This window comes from Perca flavescens, chromosome 7, assembly GCF_004354835.1.
Source record: "Perca flavescens isolate YP-PL-M2 chromosome 7, PFLA_1.0, whole genome shotgun sequence".
In the NCBI taxonomy this organism is placed as follows: Eukaryota; Metazoa; Chordata; class Actinopteri; order Perciformes; family Percidae; genus Perca; species Perca flavescens.
The window spans coordinates 8,574,701-8,594,007 of record NC_041337.1 but is presented as its reverse complement, the minus strand read 5'-3'; the positions used below and the strand labels follow the sequence as shown (position 1 = coordinate 8,594,007).

The 19,307-nt window shown below is 43.8% G+C and overlaps 1 protein-coding gene across 1 annotated transcript in view; it reads right to left on the bottom strand.

The window, feature by feature from the left end:
• magi3a (membrane associated guanylate kinase, WW and PDZ domain containing 3a) overlaps positions 1-19,307 on the bottom strand; it is a 184,968-nt gene that overhangs the window by 43,991 nt on the left and 121,670 nt on the right. Inside the window, exons 4-7 of the mRNA XM_028582397.1 lie at positions 7,439-7,645; positions 5,596-5,758; positions 3,078-3,157; positions 2,011-2,068 (exon numbers count right to left, since the gene is read on the bottom strand). Coding sequence (XP_028438198.1) covers positions 2,011-2,068; positions 3,078-3,157; positions 5,596-5,758; positions 7,439-7,645 — 508 coding nt within the window. The remainder of the gene's footprint in view (positions 1-2,010; positions 2,069-3,077; positions 3,158-5,595; positions 5,759-7,438; positions 7,646-19,307) is intronic.

The following is a 19,307-nucleotide window of genomic DNA, read 5'->3' as shown; positions in this document are numbered from 1 at the left end:
AATGCATTGATGCTGCAGAGTGAATCAGCCACATGCTGAGACACTGATGGTATGGCTGTGTGTGTGTGTGTGTGTGTGTGTGTGTGTGTGTGTGTGTGTTCAACAAGAAGTGCTCTTGCCGCGCATGACTCATGCAAAGAGTTATCCTCCCCGTTACGTCTGGAGAGATAAACATTCCCCGCTCTCTCATTTCCACGCTTTCATTTCCTCTCTGTCTCACCGCCTTGATTGCCACACCTCGCGTTTTGTTTGGCAGTTGAGGAAATAATGAGACTTTGTTGTCGCGTTTGGTCGTTCATTCACAAACAAAATTTGCCAGAGAAAGGCAGCCTCTCGATGACCCTCTTGCATAAACTGGCGCGCTCAGCTCTCTCTCTGACCACAGTAACGGGACTGAAATGGAACACTGTGTTCTTGTTTACACTCTCGATCAGAATGGAATCTTGCCATTGTTTCCCTCTTCAGGGACCCTACACCATCAGTGTCTGTTGTTTTCACTCTCTTTTCTCTTTCACATACACACACACACACACACACACACACACAAAGCTGCAACCCACCAATGTTATCTGTACTGACATAATTGCTTTCTGCAGGGCTGTGGGAAACTACCGCATGGACAATAGCATATGCCACTTTCACATATTCCACAGGTCCCACTGAGAATTTGCACGTTTAAAACTTAAAACTATACCTCTGGAATTCAGCGATACGGCTTTAGGTTGCAGAAGATGTGAATATAATCGGACAGAACTTATTCAAAAATATGTATAGTTGGTGAAATCAGATACTATAGAAAAGCAACGCACACCAAGGGCTGTCATGAGGTGCTGATCACTGGAAAAAATAGACTTGAGAGTAAGAAAAAAGTGTTCCACACTCTGTCTCCATATGCATTTCTCGCTTAACTCTGATGATGTTTAGAAGAAGGCCTAAGGGCTGACCCTACCCTGGCTGTAGATAGGTGGGCCAACGCATTTTTTGTCTCAGTGCAAGTAATTAGGTTGTTTTTTTTGTCTTTTGTCGGCTCACTTTTACTCACAACATGCTAACCGGCAACATAGGATTCCATTCACTACGCTAAGCTAACTAGCGGCGGCGCTGCCGGTGTTGCACCGGACTAAAAACAATGCATGCACAAAAAATGTGTTGGCCCACCCATCTACTGCTAGGGGAGACCGTGATAAGCCCTGTTTCAACAAACGGTGGCGTATCCCTTTAAGCTTCCTGTATGTCCATGGCCCAGTGTCGTAGTCGAGTCACCAACTGTCGAGTCCGAGTCAAGTCTCGAGTCCCAAGTGTTCGAGTATGAGTCCCCAAAGAAGAGTGGGAGTTGAGTCCAAGTCGAGTCATCATTACCTGAGTTTGAGTCTGAGTTGAGTGACAAGTCCAGAGTATAGTGACTTGAGCCGGACTGAAGTCCGAGTCCAGGACTCGAGTCCTCCGTCACTGCCTATTACACATAGAAGTAGTCAGAAACTTCATCCAACTTCTGAGTCCTATTTCATGAATGCTCAAGTCCGAGTCCCAGTCCAAGTCATCGATGCGCGAGTCCAAGTCGAGTCGAGAGTCCAGAGCATAGCGACTCGAGTCGGACTGACTCGAGTACTTCATCTCTGCCATGATCTCTGTACACCTTATAAATTTAACATTGCGATGGAGTCTAATTGACTCTAACATATTGACCTATTTTGCACCGTAGTAAATTAAACTTATTTCACTCCTAAATGAAGTCTCTCCTGATTGAAATGCATATGGAGCCAGGGTGTGGGACACTCTTACTTTCTAGTTAGTGAAATCAAGCGTGCAGACACAGCTGGACAGAGGGCCCACACATGTATAACGTAGATTGAAGCCCTGTGTTGAACCTACAGGGTTGACTGTCACTTTAGCCAAGACACAGGGAGACTGAATTCGAGTGGGAGACAAGCCATACTCTCTACATCCACCACATCTTTTCACAGCTGCATCCTCCTGGGTCTGTTCATGCACAGGGAGAAGTTTACTCACTCTACGTAGTAGGTGCCGTACTGGGGGTCCACAATCTTCTCCCAGCCGTAGGGCAGCTCTGATGGGAGAACAGACAGGGGAGAAGGCAGGAGCAAATTACTTTAGAAAACTGCTGAGGCAACCACACGGACAATTGGACACACGCAATGCGGGATGGTGCTATGACTGGCAGCCTCACAGCATGCTTACCTACACCTAGAGAACAGGAAGACTGCTTTCGTTTGTCACATACGTGTTTATGGCTTAATACACACTGTGGAGGAGGCAGGGGGGAGAAGGAGAAAATGCTGAGTTGTTAAGCAGCCTCCGTGGAAAATGGTAGCCTTTTCTTTCCAGCAGTGTGTATGTGTGCAACATCTTGAGTCCCTGCTGCTGTGTGAAAAACACACGTGGCGCAGAGGAGATCTTAACGCAAGAGGGGCCATAGGAAATTGCCTTTTGAGAGATGCTGCACTGATGAGCTCCCTGCATGTGTCCCAGAAGCCATTAGGAGGCGAGGGGCAGGCTGCAGACTGGAGCTTTGTGCTGTGCCATCGGCAAGACAGCGACCAGGCCAGCTCAGCTGTTCAATCGCCGCCTGTTAGGCAGGGATGCGGCTCGAGCACACGCTGCTCTATGCAGCAGGGAGTTGGGATGAAGTGTGTGTGTGTGTGTGTGCGTGTGTGTGCGTGTGTGTGTGTACCTGTTTTACTATATTCGTGGGGTCCAAAAACTGGAGAATACAGTATACTTGTGGGGTCTGCACAGCCTTGTGGGGACCAAAATGTTGGACCCCACAAGGTTAAAGGGCTGTTTTAGGGTTAACATTTGGTTTTAGGATTAGGGTTAGAATTAGGTTATGGTTAGGGTGAGGGTAAGGGTTAAGGTTAGGCATTTAGTTGTGATGGTTAAGGTTAGGGTAAGGGGCTAGGGAATGCATTATGTAAATGATGGGTCCCCACAAAGATAGTAAAACAAACTTGTGTGTGTGGGGGGGTAGGGAGGAGAGTATATGAGTGGGACTAAATGGGGATAAGTGCCCACGCAAATGTTACTACCATACCAACTATCTGCAGAGACTGTCTCACCTCCTTCCTCGCATTTCTCGGGAGGCTTGGCCTTCTTGGCAAGGCGTGGGTCCAGCCAAGTAGTGGTCTTGCTGTTGTGACTGAAGTACAAAGAGGATACATGGCTTTAGACGCAGTTTAAAAAAACAAAAAAACATTTTACAAACATTTAAGTTGCTGCGACAATCAAGCAATTAGCACTGGCAACTCACAGGAGCCACTTCACCCAGGAGCTATTCTTCCCCCTCGAAAAAAACAAACAGAGCTAAAGCTCCCAGAAAAAGAAAAAGAAAAAACAGAAAGTGTGGCTACCTTCTAATCCTTTGGGATCAAATGGCTTATTAAAGACGCCTTTAAAAAAAATTCAACAAAGCTCAGTAGAGCCTTTGAGGTAAAAGGAAGAGAGAGTCAGGGAGAGAATGGGACAGAGAAAAGGAGGAATGCATAAGAGCACCGAAAAACAAAAAGAGTGAGCAGCTGCAGAGATCATAAAGAGCAGAACTGAGAGAGCAGGTCAGGGAGGGCGGGCTTCATTTAGCCTGTTGTTTTCTCTGGCTGGCAAAATGAGCTATTGATTTAGCAGCGAGCAGCAGCACCTGGCTCTGACAGCGGCGCCTCAGCATTGACTGCCTGCCACGCTAACAGGCCAGGTACACAAAGAGGGGCCTGCTTCTTTTACCACCAGCCAACAAACAAACAACCCCCACCGGCATCAAACACGGGGGGGAAATAAAAGACAAAACTTAATCGAGAACAACACAACTGCCACTGCTGAGGCTGCGGATAGCTTCCATGTCCAACACCTGGTTTGATGCAGTGCAGAGGAGAGGAGAGCGCTGGCTGGGGAGTAGAAAGGACTCACTGCCAGATCTGTCAACACATTTGGCTTACCGTGGCGGTGAAAGAGACAAATGTGGAGTGTACTGGGGATGGGATTATAGCACAAGGCTGATGTAATAGGAGAGTAATAGAGCTCAACAATGACCGCCCATTTGTATCTGGTTCCGGAAGGGTTTTCCCCTGTTCAATATGGCCATCAACGCTTCATTAAACGATTATATAAATAGTTTTAAAGGAACACGCCGACTTATTGGGAATTAAGTTTATTCACCGTAACCCCCAGAGTAAGTCGATACATACCCTTCTCATCTCCGTGCGTGATGTAACGCTGCCTGTCGGTTCCAGCATTAGCTTAGCCTAGCACAGATCCTGCAGGTAACTGGTTCCAACTAGCCTATTGCTCCAAATTGTGACAAAAGTGACAAAATAACGCCAACATGTTCCTATTTACATGTTGGGATTTGTAGAGTCACAGCGTGTACAAAAAACAACGTAACATGAGACACAGCCATCTTCTAACAGTAAACAAACCGGGAACTATATTCTCAGACAGGCTTGCTGCGAGCATATCACTCCGCCCAAGTACTATATTCTTCCGCCTGAGAATATAGTTCCCGGTTTGTTTACGGTTAGAAGACGGCTGTGTCTCATGTTACGTTGTTTTTTGTACACGATGTGACTCTATAAATCACAACATGTTGGCGTTATTTTGTCACTTATTCGGAGCAGTAGGATTACTGGAACCATTTACCTGCATGTTCTGTGCTGGCCTGATGCCGCTGGAGCCGTCAGACAGCATTACAACACGCACGGAGATGAGAAGGGTATGTATCGACTTGTCTAACTCTGGGGGTTACGGTGAATAAGCTAAATTCCCAATAAGTCGCTGTGTTCCTTTAAGCTTGGAAAAGCTGTGCAAAATAACATTTTGAAAATGGCAATTCTGTGTACAGAAATTAGCATCATAGACTTCAATGGTAGCATCTCGCGCTAGCCGTTCCCGGTTTCGCGGGTGTGGTAAACATTCCCATGGTAACGGTTACAGTAGTTCCACCAATCAGAGACGTCGCTTTTTTATTTACGTTAGGTTTGGGAGTGGTGTAGTTTTTCCTCCATGGGATCGTGAATGAAACGTGTTTTTTTCTTAAAGGTGCTCTAAGCGATGTTGGGTGACAGCACTTCTTGTTGACGTTCGAAGTACTGCCAAACAAAACGGAGGCTAGCTCGCTCGCCCCTCCCTCCTCCCCATCCCGTCCCCTGCCCCTCCCTTCCGCGCACTAAAACCCCAAACCTCACCCCCAAATCCTTCTTATCGGTTATTGGCTGGAAGACCAAGTTGGTTATGTTTGGTGGTGCAGGTTGGCGCGGTTTGTTTTTGTTGGCGTTTGTGGAGCCTGGGCTGTCTACAGAGACCAAGGTTGTTTTCTTACAGTGTGTTCAGGGGACAGGCAGCTCGCGGATAGTGAGGAAATGCTTGATGTAGGTGACCAAACGCGTGACATCGCTTAGAGCACCTTTAAAACAACGGTGATTTTATATGGACGTCTCGCTTCTACAGGAGGAACTACTTTTGTTTCCCAAACCTCGTGGCTCGTGGTTAGTCGATAAATTAAAGTCCTCACGGAGAAACTGAACGGGATTTCTACTTCTGGAACCACCCTGTTGAGCTCTAATAGGACCAAAACAAAAGGCTACTTACTCTATGAAATAGACCATGCCGGTCTCCGTGTAGGCCATCTCCCAGTTTTTAGGCAGGGACTCTTGACCCTCGTCCTGCGTGTTCCACACACGCATGTCCATGGCGCCGGCTGACTGGTTGTAGCTGGGTACCGTCTTCCGCCACTCCGCCTTGTCCTTGTGCTCTGTGGCCGGGCATGGTGAGAGGGACACAGGCATGGAGACAGACAGAGGGATGGGTTGGGAGTAAGGGTATGGGAGATGGTAGAAGGAGAAAGAGACAGGAGGTGAGTATGTGGCGCCATTGGAGCTCCTCTGGGCTCCTTGCATCTCTCCCGGCTGCCGCTGCTGCTGCTGCTGTCGCTCGAGTTGATCTTCCTCTGTACACTGGGTGGACGGTTACATCCACAAGAGAGGAAAAAGGGGTAGAGAGAGAGAGAGAGAGGGAGACACAGCGAGAGTACACAGAGATAGAGAGAGGACGGAAGCGCGGCAATTGCCGTAGGATTTGCATGTCAGCAGCGATGTACTGGGAACTGCCTCCCAGGCAAGGGCAAGAGCTGACCAACGCTTCAACCCAGCCCGAGCGCCACTTCAGAACTCGGTACGCATCACACAGGCTGCTGCATGTGTGTGTGTGTGTGTGTGTACTTGCCTAATCTTGATGGGTGTGTGTGTGTGTGTGTGGCTGTCTGTGTGAGGTTCTTATCTGCAGGTTTTCATCTGGCTGAGTATGACCTAGCTTCACCATGGCATTGAATACTCAGTCTGTTTGGATGGGCTGATTGAATGGTGGGGATGGAAAGTGACAGCTGTTGACTGGAAGAAGCCAAGAGCTTTTTGTGTTGAAATTGGGGACTCCCCCCCACCCCCTATCATGAAACCATGGAGGGGTATCTGCCCTTATAAAGTCAGAATAATTGACTACATACAGACACTTGCTCGAGGCTATAGCAGCTTTCAGCACCTTGCAGAGATATATAAAGTGGGCTGTAGCAGATGTGGGCACGCAGGCCTCTGCAACGCACGAGAACGCTGAAAAATTGCCGTATTAAACTACCTGGTATGGCATGGTAACACGTCTTCCTCCACCTCCTTCTATTGTACATCCTCATCACTTAAACAATTAATTCCACAATAAACTGCATTTGAGATAAGACAGCTGATAGCTGTAGCTGGCTGGTTTTTAGATGGGTGGATGATATTATGAGAGAGAAAACTAACCATACGGATGGTTATTATGTAACATGTTGGCACATCATTCTGAGAATTACCATTTTATTTTTGCATGTTCTATAATAACACAGCAGTCAGAGGTTTCTGAAGTGCTTTCGATATGAGAACTAGTCCCCATTAGCTGAAACATGATGTGATTTTGTTTATGCCACGAGCCATGTGAGGATATCCTTGTGGGAGAATTTGAACAAGGACAAAGTCAATCCCTCTGACCGAGAGATGGCTTCTGTTGATCTCTGCCAGACTTTGACTACCTCTTGACTTGGCAGTGCTATGATTTAGTGCTGACCTTGCATGCAGAACAGCTAATCCTGACAGTGTTTGTTTGGAGAACAGAATAATAAGGTGCGGAGAGAAGAAAAGATCCTGCTGCTTTGCATTCTGAGAAAAGTATAATGGATTGCTGAAATTATTCACGCAAACAAAAAACACCTCGATTCTTTTCGACGCAAATTCCCACCGGATAGCGTTTTTCGCTGTCACAACTGATCCACGCTGTCGGCCAGGGATCGTTTTAACCACAGTACCATTTTTTGGAAATAAAGTGGTAGGAAGCACCGTCGCATTACAACTAAGCTGTAGGAATTGCAGAAGCAGTCACACGAACAAGACAAATGCATCTTTCTCACCAGCCAGGCCGTTGACCATCGGAGGCCTCTCGTCTTCGTCTTCCTCCTCTGGCGCGGCGCTGTCCTTTCTGTCCATCTTACTGACCGAGGTTGTGCGTTTTCGCTGGATCTCCGTGTCAAACTCTTCATCAAACAGAACCTGATCCACCAAGTCGGGCTGCACGGGGCTGGGCTCTGCAGGGGGCTTAGGGGTCCCATAGTAGTTTCCTGGAATGAAGAGAGGGAGACAACAAATGTATTTAACATCTAAAGGACTTCTTTGACTACAGTCATGACATAACCCTAACGTGGTCCCTCCATTACTACATACCTAACCTTAAATCTGCAGTGCGTAGTTTCTGTCTCCCCCATGAGGAATTCAAAGTAATGACAACAACATGGTCTTTGCATCCACATGATACAAGCCTTCTGCGATCGCGGAAGGATTGCTTGTAACCAAGGAGGACACAGAGGATTCAAAAAAACAGACGAGGTAATTATCTTTACTCGAGTTTCTGCGCTGGATTTTCGCCAGACGAGTTTTGTGGAGTTGATATTTAGCTTTGTATCAACTCATTTGGAAGTGGCTCGAATGTAACAGATGTTCATTAAAAGTGCCCATGACATGGTGTTCTTTGGATGCTTTTATATAGACCTTGGGGCAAGGTGGAGGGTGGGGGTGTGGCCTTGACCAACTGCCACTTTGCTCGTTCAAAAGCCATGATGTCTCTCTCTCATGGGTGGGCAAAATTTTCTGGGCGCGCAAAGCAGAGAAAGGGGAGGTGACCTTGCTCCTTATGACCTCATAAGGAGAAGATTCCAGGTCGGCCCATCTGAGCTTTCATTTTCTCAAAGGCAGAGCAGGATACCCAGGGCTCGGTTTACACCTATCGTCATTTTTAGCCACTGGGGGACCATAGGCAGGCTGGGGGGACTCATATTAATGTTAAAAAACCTCATAAAGTGAAATGTTCATGCCATGGGACTTTTAATATTAAAAAAGTTACGCACTAAAGCTTTAAAGCAGACCTGTTATATTTTCTGTCGGATGTTCATGTATATAAATAATAAGATAAACGTATTTAAAAGAAATTCCTGTGATCCGTATGATGTCATACTGAGCCGGATTTCTATATATGGTCATCTGCTCTACTGTGCTACTGTGGGTGTATGAACGTTTACATACACCGCCGCATGTAGCTACATGCTAACACCAGGGAAAGCTGCAATCTTGGTTGCGGATGTTGTGAATTTCTCCCCAATTTCGGATCACATTCCTGCTGAAACATGTACGGTTGTGTAGTACTTGGTTTAGAAGCTTTTATCTGCGATTTCTGACGGTAGAAAGTGCTGCTACACTCCATTGCAATCCACTGCTAACTACACGTACGGTAGCGGAGACTTTATCTGTGATTTATAACAGAATAAAGTCTCGCTGTATACTCTGCTTTGCATGGAGGATTCTTCTACCTTTGTGATAACATTTGGTCCTCATGAGTATAGGAATACCAGCAGAATGCTGACACATAGTCATCACAAATGTTAAATACTGTAGGAAAGAACTGCACGTTGACTTGGCTTAGCAGTGCACCGCACAATGGGACGACAAACTAACGACAACTAAGCACCAGTGCAGCTGCAAAACCACTTCCTTGATACCAGATCACGATGGGACCATCTCTCACTTTGAGTGTAGCCGTTTTTAAAAAGACTCAACGGAGTCTGATTGTGTGCTACAAATCATAGCTGGCAGAGCTTGTATTGGTTGGAACAAAATGAGGCCAAGCTTTTCCTGCCGTAACTCAGGTTTTTGGAACAGTTTCCTGGATAAAGGGGTCCTTCGATTCTTTTCGACGCAAATTCCCACCGGATAGTGTTTTTTGCTGTCACAACTGATCCACGCCGTCGGCCAGGGATCGTTTTAACCACAGTACCATATGTCTCAGCCAACACACGGAGAGGGTCATGTTGCCTTTCCAGATCCAAACCTGCTGATTAGGCACACCTACCAGCTAGCAGGAGACTGTAATTTAACAACAGAGACATGCTTGCCCTCCCCCCGTCCCCCCCTTGCTCGCTACCCACCTGGGAAAAAGCCAACTGTGAGATGGAAATGTTTGTTTTATTTCTTTTTTTTGTCAATGTCCAACTCAATCTTTGTGTTTATGCACTTTTTTTAAACTTTTTTCTTTTCTTTTCAAAACTACAGACCAAAACCAAAAAGCCTGGACTGGTGGATTGTCATATTTACTGCTTGAATCCCCGGGGAACTGGGACTACAGCATTTACGCCAAGGTAGCATCTCAAGCACTCGATGGCCCCTTCAAGTCCATCGGCTTGCATTTGCTGTCACGTCGGTGCCTAGGGCGGAAAAACAGCCTTACACCACAGAGCGAGAGAGTCTTTGTCTTTCCTCAACTACTATATATACGAGAGGGGGTGACCCACTTTACCACTCACCACTGTTCTCTCTCTTTCAGCAAGAGAAGCAAAAAATAAGAGTAAACGATGAAAAACTTCAAAGCACAAAGAGGTGAGAAAATAGTTGGGAAGGTATGGTACAAATATTGATTCACTGGTTGTTTTCTGTCTCTGGGAAGCCACAGCCCTCCAGGGTTAGTGCTGGATTGTTGTGTGGTTAAGACTGAGCTGTGTCTGAGAGGCTGAACGTTGTATTGTAACAGTTAAACACTGCATCGGGGAGCCACTGTGACAAAGGAGTCCACTCGGAGGAAGCGAGAGAAATAAGAATGGAAGGACTGGAAGCAGTGAGGGAGTGAGAGAGAGAGAGAGAGAGAGAGAGAGAGACGGCACTTTCTTGCTAGCATACATTTTGTGACAATGGAATTACGTTTCCACACAAAGCAAAATGAGGCGCAATTGATTTTTTTTTATTTTAAGAGTTTCATTCGCTCATTTAAAAAAATATTTTTTAAAAGCCTATTACACTAATGAGTTGACAGGGGAGATTGTGTTTCAACAATTGGGATAATTGGTGTGAGTGCTAAACCCAAAATCCCATAGCCATGTTCCAAAAAGTGAAGAAAAGGTAGCACATCTCAGGTTCCTAAGTTAAGGAGGACAAAATACTGTCATTGCACTTTTTTAAATCCAGCTCACATCATAATAAATGCGTTTCGGCACAAAGACGTATTTTGTCCTCCTTAACTTGGGAACTTGAGATGTGCTACCTTTTCTTTACTTTTTGGAACATGTCTATTAGGGTTGCACGATGTGAGGAAAATACAGTATTTTCTTTATATTTTAAAGATAATTGGCCTTTAATTGTGACAGGACAGCTTAGACGTGAAAGGGGGAAGAGAGGGGGAACAATATGCAGTATATATATATATATATATATATATATATATAAAAAGTGTGATTTTTGTGAGGATCTGTAGAAAACAAAGATTTTTTTCTTTAGTCTGTAGGATAGGATTTGTAGTCACATTTCTGCAGCACCACAGTACTTCATTCAGAACGGTTGGACACAGATTTTGCCTTTGACAAATATTGCGCCCCACCTGTGATTTGGATATTGCACTAGTCCATATTGCGATTTCGATAAAAAAAAAAAATGCGATTAATTGTGCAGCCCTAATGCCTATTAAATTATTGTTTTTCATATTGAAAGTAAGACAAACAAGATAGGATATGGCCTGATGTGCCTCATATATCACAATCACAGCAAAGTAGGAATAAAGCATCACAACTTGTCGAGACTTTACAGCTGACCTTTTCTTTACCAGCTATAACTATAACACGCTAAATAAACAATCAACCCAATGACTAAAAAGCACAAATCATCCGGGTGTCACAACACATTTAAAATCGATTACACTAATCCGTGTTTTAATGTATGATGTATTAACATTGGTACCTTATCGAAAACCATTAAATCCTTGACTAGGTTTGTAATTAATGGGATATGCTTACTGACGGAATGCAAAACAAGGGAGTTAAATTAGATGTGGTAATTTGCTCCGTGCACTCTGAAGCTCACACAAAAGGCACACGTAGCCTCTGTAAATACCCATTAACAAGGAGCTGGGAGACAGCGGCCACAATGAGGAACTGCAGTGAGATGGATCGTGTTGTAATTATACTGTAATAATGAGCCACAGTCATTGATGAGAATGTATAACTCAATCAAGCGGGGCTGTAAAACTATACAGCCTAAAAAAAAAAAAAAAAAACACATAACTCAGAAGAAGGAGGCTGGGCTAGAATTAAGTGAAATGTCTCAGAGGAGTCGGGTCTTTCAACAAAATGCAGTTTAAAATTAGCATTTATATCCTGCGACTCTGGGACACGGCACTCCCCAGCTTTCTACAGTCAGTTATATCGTTTCATTTAATCTATTATCATATTGTAATATAGTAGTTACTACATATCCACCGTTCCATTTAATATAGTTTGAGTGCTCAATCCTATAAATATTCTAATTTGACAAAAAAAAGGGCCCCTATCTTTCTTTTGATGCGACAACTGTATATAGTGTGTTTTATCATATCAAAGATTTCAACTAGCTCCAGCAACAACAATCAGAGTGAATAATTTAAAAACAGACAGAACATGGGCAACAAAAATGGGTTGGATCAAACGGGTGGATATTTGGGATTCCACTGGACACATAATTAATAAATAAGTGAATGAACAGGTAAAGGATATCAGATGAAATAATGCCTAACACACGTGTTTTTGTCACTTTTCTCAATGCTTTTTTTTTAAATTCATGGTCATTAAACCTAATTTAAATGACATTATACCTAATTTTTGAGTTTAAAAAAAGCACAAATTATGCTTTTTTTTTTACTAATAGTCAAGACCAGAGGATGATGAGTGAATAACAGACTGCTTTATGTCAAAGTTTAGTCTTGACACTGTTTTGAAACCATTTAAAGTTTTTTTTTTTTTTTTTTTTCAAATGCTATAAAATTGAATAAAACACCCAAAATTCAATGAAAGTAATCATTAATTATACCTGTGGAGATTGTTATATGGGTTCCATACAACGTACATCATGCATCCATGTTAATTTTGGGCAATTTGGTTGTAAGAAACCCATATTTCTGATATAAAAAAAACTTTGAAAACGGGTCAAATTTGACCCTAGGACAACACAAGGGTTAAAGGGGGTCCTTAAAATAACTATACAGCAAATACAGTACATGAAGCAAAACAACACAAATACATTCCCACATACACAGACAAACACTCTCCCAGGCATTGCCACACCCACTGATTCCCCTAAAAATGTAAAAATACATACAGTAAATACACAAATGTACACATGCCCATACAAAGCTATTTACATGCACCTACACATTAGAGAGACATTATTTACATTATTTACAGGTATAACAAGAAGGGCACTTGGAGATGGCCGACCTCTGCCAAGGTATGCCCTATCTCACCATGTTAATGCAGAGGGAATTTTCGGTAACTCATCTTCCGAATATTCCGACACCAGATGAATGCAGCACAAATGCCCCATCTCAGTGATTCGCAACTGGTGGGTTGAGACAGCTGGTCGATAAATAAATAAATAATATTGAATGCGCATCTGATTTTGGACTTATATTTTGACAGATCGTGCATCAGAGCCGTGCAGCAGTCTAGCGCCGTAGCCATGGTAACCACCATTTGATGAACGTTCACTTTAAGTTTGTGTCCGGTTTGTGACCCCGGAGTATTTAAAATGTGGATTTTCGTACAATGAGGATAAAAAAGGGACAGACACCCACAGGGTATGATATGTAAGAAGTGCTTGCACATGAGGGCATGAAATTTGCTTGGTATGAATCCTATAAAAGTGGGTCGCGACTTAATGACCACGGGAAAATGGGGGTCACAGGGTGAGACCAGTTGAGAACCCCTGCCCTATCTCACAGTGTTATTGCAGTGTGATTTTTCTTCCGATTATTCCGACCACCACATGAATTCAGCACCAATGCCCTATTTTCGCAATGTTAACGAAAGTGAAAAATAATTTGTGCGTCCATCCGCCCGGTGATTCAGATCCGAGCCAAAATTCAATGGGTTCTTCCTCGGCCCATGCTACACCCTTCCACCAAGTTACATGAAAAATCGGGTGAGTAGTTTTTCTGTAATCCTGCTGACAGACAAACAAACAAGCCACCAAACGGACAAACAAAAACCTGACCTTGGTGGAGATAATCAGAAGCAAGAGCAGGTAGTTTGAAGTTAGGTAAAAAAAGATGTTTTAAAGAAATGAAAGTTCTTAGTTGACTTGCCTGATTAGCCTACTGGAGAGAAACGGAAATGCCTTATTTCATAGTACTAGTACAGTGCCTGTTGAAAATGTGCCTGTTTGGAACGGGCCGATTACTTGGCCTGTGGTAATGCTGCTTGTAGAATTCTCCAAAACCAAATTGTACCCCAAAATTACTTACAGAAGGACCCCGAACCACTTAAAATGCAACTCCGCTGTACAGCCTACTACAGGCTTACAGTGAAGGCCACATCTATATCAGAGGAACACATTGTCCTACTATATTTACCTGACAGAGAACGTTACAGATTCAGAATGTAATCACAAAATATCACAATGAACATGTGGCGTAAGCAGACATTAGCCTCACGGACTCATGGCGGTGTGCTACCCACCCAGCCCTTTGTGAGAGATAATCAGCACATCTGCGTTAATCAACCACCAGAACCGGACTCTGTGTGTGTGTGTGTGTGTGTGTGTGTGTGTGTGTGTGTGTGTGTGTGTGTGCGTGCGTGCAAGCACACGTGCAGAGAGAGAGAGAGAGAGAGAGAGAGAGAGAGAGAAAAAAAAAAGTTAAGTGTTGTCTTTTTCGTCAACGGTATTGCATGTCGATATCACCACAGTCAGCGTTTGTAATGACGGCGGTGTTGTCTCGTCTCGCATTATCGTTAACAACTTGACGGTTAACGTTGACGTATGGATTTGATTCGCTGGGGTATTTTGGTAATGTCATTAGTGTCATAAGTTAGCAGTATTAACCAGACCCGGGGGGGAGTCTGACAAAAACTGCTGTGTCTGCCCGGTTCAGCGCCGAGATATTCTGGCATTGCACGGCGCTGTGGAGAAATAAGCACCAAGATTAGGTTCTAATCCGCCTCGGCTTAGAAGCGGTGAATGTGCAGCTCACAGCAACTTCATACGATATATTGTCTGGCTTTTGTTTGATATTTAGTGTTGGCAAATGGCTTTCTATTGAGTTTCCGTTAAATAGACACGGAAAAGCCAGCGTTACGCCTTTTTTCCCCCCCCAACATTTGCGATGTTCCTGTCAGCTATCCGCTTGTGCTCCCGGAACGTGAAGACAAGTTACATGTTAACATGTTAGGTTAGGAGCTGCAAAAAGTGAACCGCAGCCCAAGCCGGTAAACCTCCCCCAACCCCCGCTGCTGTCCAGAGCGTGTCCAGAGCGTGCTGCACCAGCAGTTTATTGTTTGACCGTTTAGTTTTATTTTTAATATCCAATGCTGTCCAAATTGCTCCAAAATCCAAAACCCCAAGTTCAGTTGAAGTAGATTGGACGAACGGTTCATGAGATATTCCAAAGACAGATGCCCAGACGCACGGACACAGACACAGGCAGACACACACACACAGACACACACACACACAGACACACAGGCGTCCCGCTTGAGTAGATAGATCAGTTAAGTATTGAGCATGTCAGAAACTGTCAGTCTCCAAACTGACTTGTAAATTAGCACTTGCGTTGCTGCTGCTGTCTGCATTGAAAAAGCTAACAAATATCTGCAGTTCAGAATGAGCCATTTTGTCATTGACCCACCACTGTTAGACTACCAGAAGAGAGAAAGTAGTTTGCCCAGATCATCATCTCCATTCAGTGCAGTTACACTGATCTAAACTGTCCGTGCTCCTGATGTATAATTCTGCCTCATTAACACATGTCCAGTGTCTCATTATCAGGACAAAGACCTGTCTGGTCACCCTGTGGCAACCCAGATTATGTTGGAGGGAACACCTCAAATCTTCCACCTTAATTACTTCCTTAGATTAATGGACTGTTCATTATTGGAAGGAAAAAAATGAGAATATTGTGGGAGCCACCATGGTAACAGCTCCACAATGACCGTGTGTGTGTGTGTGTGTGTGTGTGTGTGTGTGTGTGTGTGTGTGTGTGTGTGTGTGACAAAAATAGCCACAAATGATACGGGCACTGAATTCTTAAGTCAACATGCAACCTTATCCTGTTAGAAATGCAACAATGAGCAAGAAAAACTTAATCATATCCGTATAGTCCAATTATAACACAATTTAGAGTGATATACAGTAAATATGCCACCAGAGAGGCAACAGAAGGCCAAAGTTTTCACTCCCCAGGGCAAACACTAATTACCTAAAACGCACAGTAGTATATAACTTGATGAGAACATGAAATTCTTTACCACTGTTATGGACAAAAACTAACCACAGAGATCTATGTTTAAAAAGGAATGGCCTATTTTAATGTATGTTTTATATGTGTTGAGTTATGTGGACTGTAATGTTTAATGTATGTTTTATATGTGTTGAGTTATGTGGACTGTAATGTTTAATGTATGTTTTATATGTGTTGAGTTATGTGGACTGTAATGTTTAATGTATGAACACTGAAGGAATCCTAACCAGGAGAATCCGACTGCAATGACGCCATTGCTCTGTCTTTTGTTATTGTTTTGGTCTGCCTATTTACTACTGCAACTGTAGACTAGAAGGATCCAAACTTGATGAGGTGCATGTACGTACTAATTTGGTGGTTATGTTTCACCTATTAGAGGCACACAGAAAACAATTCCAGCACATCGTACTGTAAAATTCAACATTTCTGGCTATCGGCAGTTTAAGTAATTTTTAATCTTGCTTCGCTTTAGTCACACCGTGGCAAAAATGGCAAGTGCCAGTCGTGTTAAAGGTAACAGCAGCAGAAACAGTGTGCCTTGAGGGCTACTGGTTTGGCCATAGTGTGATTACATTAAAGCTCTTTTTGCTATCTGAGAGTGGTGGGTGGACAGTGTAAAGCAAATTTTCATTTTAGCAGCCTGGGCCAACACTTGCACGGTCAGAGAATTACAAAGCCGTTTGCTCGTTTCACATGCATGGTTGTGTTTGCTGCCAGTAAGAAGTAGTTTCAAGGGAGTATTTAAAAAAAGAAGAAAAAGAAATATGCATTACTAAAACCATGTGTGTTTATGGGTGAGAAAGAATGTGTGTGTGTGTGTGTGTCACGTCATCTGTTTCCGTCAGCAGCTGCCAGCATATCTCATCTCCAACTCAAATTAAATGCACAACTGTGACCAGAGTAACATCTGCTGCAGTGCATCTAAATCTCACTATACCCTTCAGAAAAAGAAGAAGAAGAAGAAAAAAAACAAGAAAAAAAGGGGAAGTTCTCTGCACTTCTGCAGACCACAACAATCCGGTGCAACCAAGGCAGGACACAACAGCATAAATAGCAAAAAACTGCCGGTGCAACACAGATGTCTTCTTACTTGATGATTTTATTTTTTAAGGTGCATAACAGTGACGATGTATGGTTACACCTTCATCAGAAAAAAAACAACCTTGGAAATGCTATAGAAAGCAAAGACTCATGCAGTCATGGTCATTTAGCAATGTGAAATGGTTCGGTGTTTTCAAACACAAATGGAAATTGGAGACACCCTCTTATGTTGTGTGGAACTTTGGGAAAACCTCACAAAGGTTTATACTACTATCACAAGCTACCTCCCAAAGCCCCCCCCGCCTCTTTGAACCTGCCAGGCACAGTCACAGACCCCCATTAATCATTGAGGATGGGGTTGGCCTCTATCGGGCAGTGCCCCCCCACCACTGACTGCCAGAGCCCCAGGCAGGTGAAGCCCATCTTGTGCTCCAGCCTTGGCACAGTGCTCTGTCGCTGCTCGGCATGGATGCCCACACTTCACAAGCCAACCTTGTCAACCCTGCATTCCTCTACTCCCAATGCTTGTGTTTGTGTGTTGTGTGTGTGTGTGTGTGTGTGTGTGTGTGTGTGTGTGTGTGTGTGTGTTTTCAACAGTTTCACAATCCCCCTGTTCGATGGCCTACCTCTCATACATAAACATCCTTCCTCATTTATGTTCATCTCATAAGTCTGTGCCGTGACACCGGGTATAAATTAAACATCCCCCCTAACTTTGTGTTTCTCTCTCTTTATCCTTCCATATATTGTTCTTCCACTTTTTGTCTCAGCTTTTTTTTTTATGTTTTCTTTTCTCTCTCTTTTTTTTTTTTTTTTTGGACGTGCACAATAACAACACTAATCCGACTCCTATGATTTCAGCCGTGCAGTCCGAAGAGCGGTCAAGCCTCCTATTTGCCGGTTCCACGGAGTGGGCAGCTGTTGCTAGCGCCGCACCTTTGCCCCCATCCTCCTCCGTGACTTCTGGCCCCCCTGCCCTGTTTCTATCTAATCCACAGCTATGCAGCTTTGTCTCTGAACTTCACAAAGCCTGTTATACCAAAAAACGACTTCAATTATAAAATGTTGTTGTTGTTGTTGTGGGCAATGTGATCCAGCAAAGCAAGGGGATGGTAAATGGTCATTCCTTTTCCAGTAAAGTCCGTGATTGTCAAGGTGAATATGTTTTGTATTGCACAAACATACAGTGGATTCCCTTTTCATCGCCTGTCAAATTGGCTCCTGGCAGGCCAACAACTACGTACAGACTCTAACTGTCAGCTTGAATTAAAGTACCATAGCGTTGTCCATGTGCCCTTATTTCTTTGTCTCAGCCGTTTGTGCTTCACGCATGGTGTGCAATTCTGTAGCATCCATGCAGTAGGCCACTTTCACTCACACATAGTACTACTTTAAACCTCCAACAGTGTGGTAGTCAAGAACCTACATCTGAAAGATCCACATTCCCATAAAAAAAGACCCACAGAAACAAATTAAGATTCTTCTTCATTCAGGATTTGGCGGACATCTACCAGCAAGCCCTGTCCAGTTTTAGCCCAAACCGCTAATTAGCTAATAACGCTAGTCGTCGGGGCCACGCAAAAGTAAAAAGAAATCGCTATTTCTACACGACTAACAAGGCTCAAAATAGCACCACACTTCCACGGTAGCATAATGAGGGTCTCTACATGTAAACCGAAGCATTGAGTACTTTGTAAGTGTACAGACAGTTTAGTTTATAAACACTGTACTGTTCACTATACAGGCGGACGCCATCTTGGAAAAACAATCGAGCTATGCTAGCTTGGAAGTGTGGTGCTATTTTGAGCCTTGTTGGTGGTGTAGAAATAGCGATTTCTTTTTACTTTCGCGTGTCCCCGACGACTCGCGTTCTTAGCTAATTAGCGGTTTGCCCCAAAACTGGTCACATTCGATTAGCATGAAAACATGTCCCAGAGAACGGTCGACTAGGTAATCATGTGTTATTAACCCCTAGGTTCATTTTGCGCCGGAATTGTCCTTTAAATCGTTTGAACAGTTAAAAGAAGAGTTCACACTTCCTAACACAGCCTTCTTTTGACTTACAATAAAAGGAATTTTTTAACTAAACGTGAAGAATCAAAATAAAGTCTTGGACGCCAGTCCAATTTAAAAATAATTAATGAAATGAAATTACATGATGGGAATGGAGAATCAAAAATTATAGGGCATTTTTTTTTATCATATATTTATAGGCTTACATTCAAATAAGGCTAATAATGCTGCCTCTTCAGCTGAGATCTTTCCTGTATATCCACTGTTGTTGACTCTGAGACACCTGCATCTGCTTGAACTGTGCTCGTCCGTTTCAGCTCCCTGTCTCTGTCATGAATGAGTCATACTGCTGGCTGTGCCGACCACGGCGAGGGCTAGAAACTGGATATGCCCTAATTCACATACATGCACACACACTCGGGCTCACA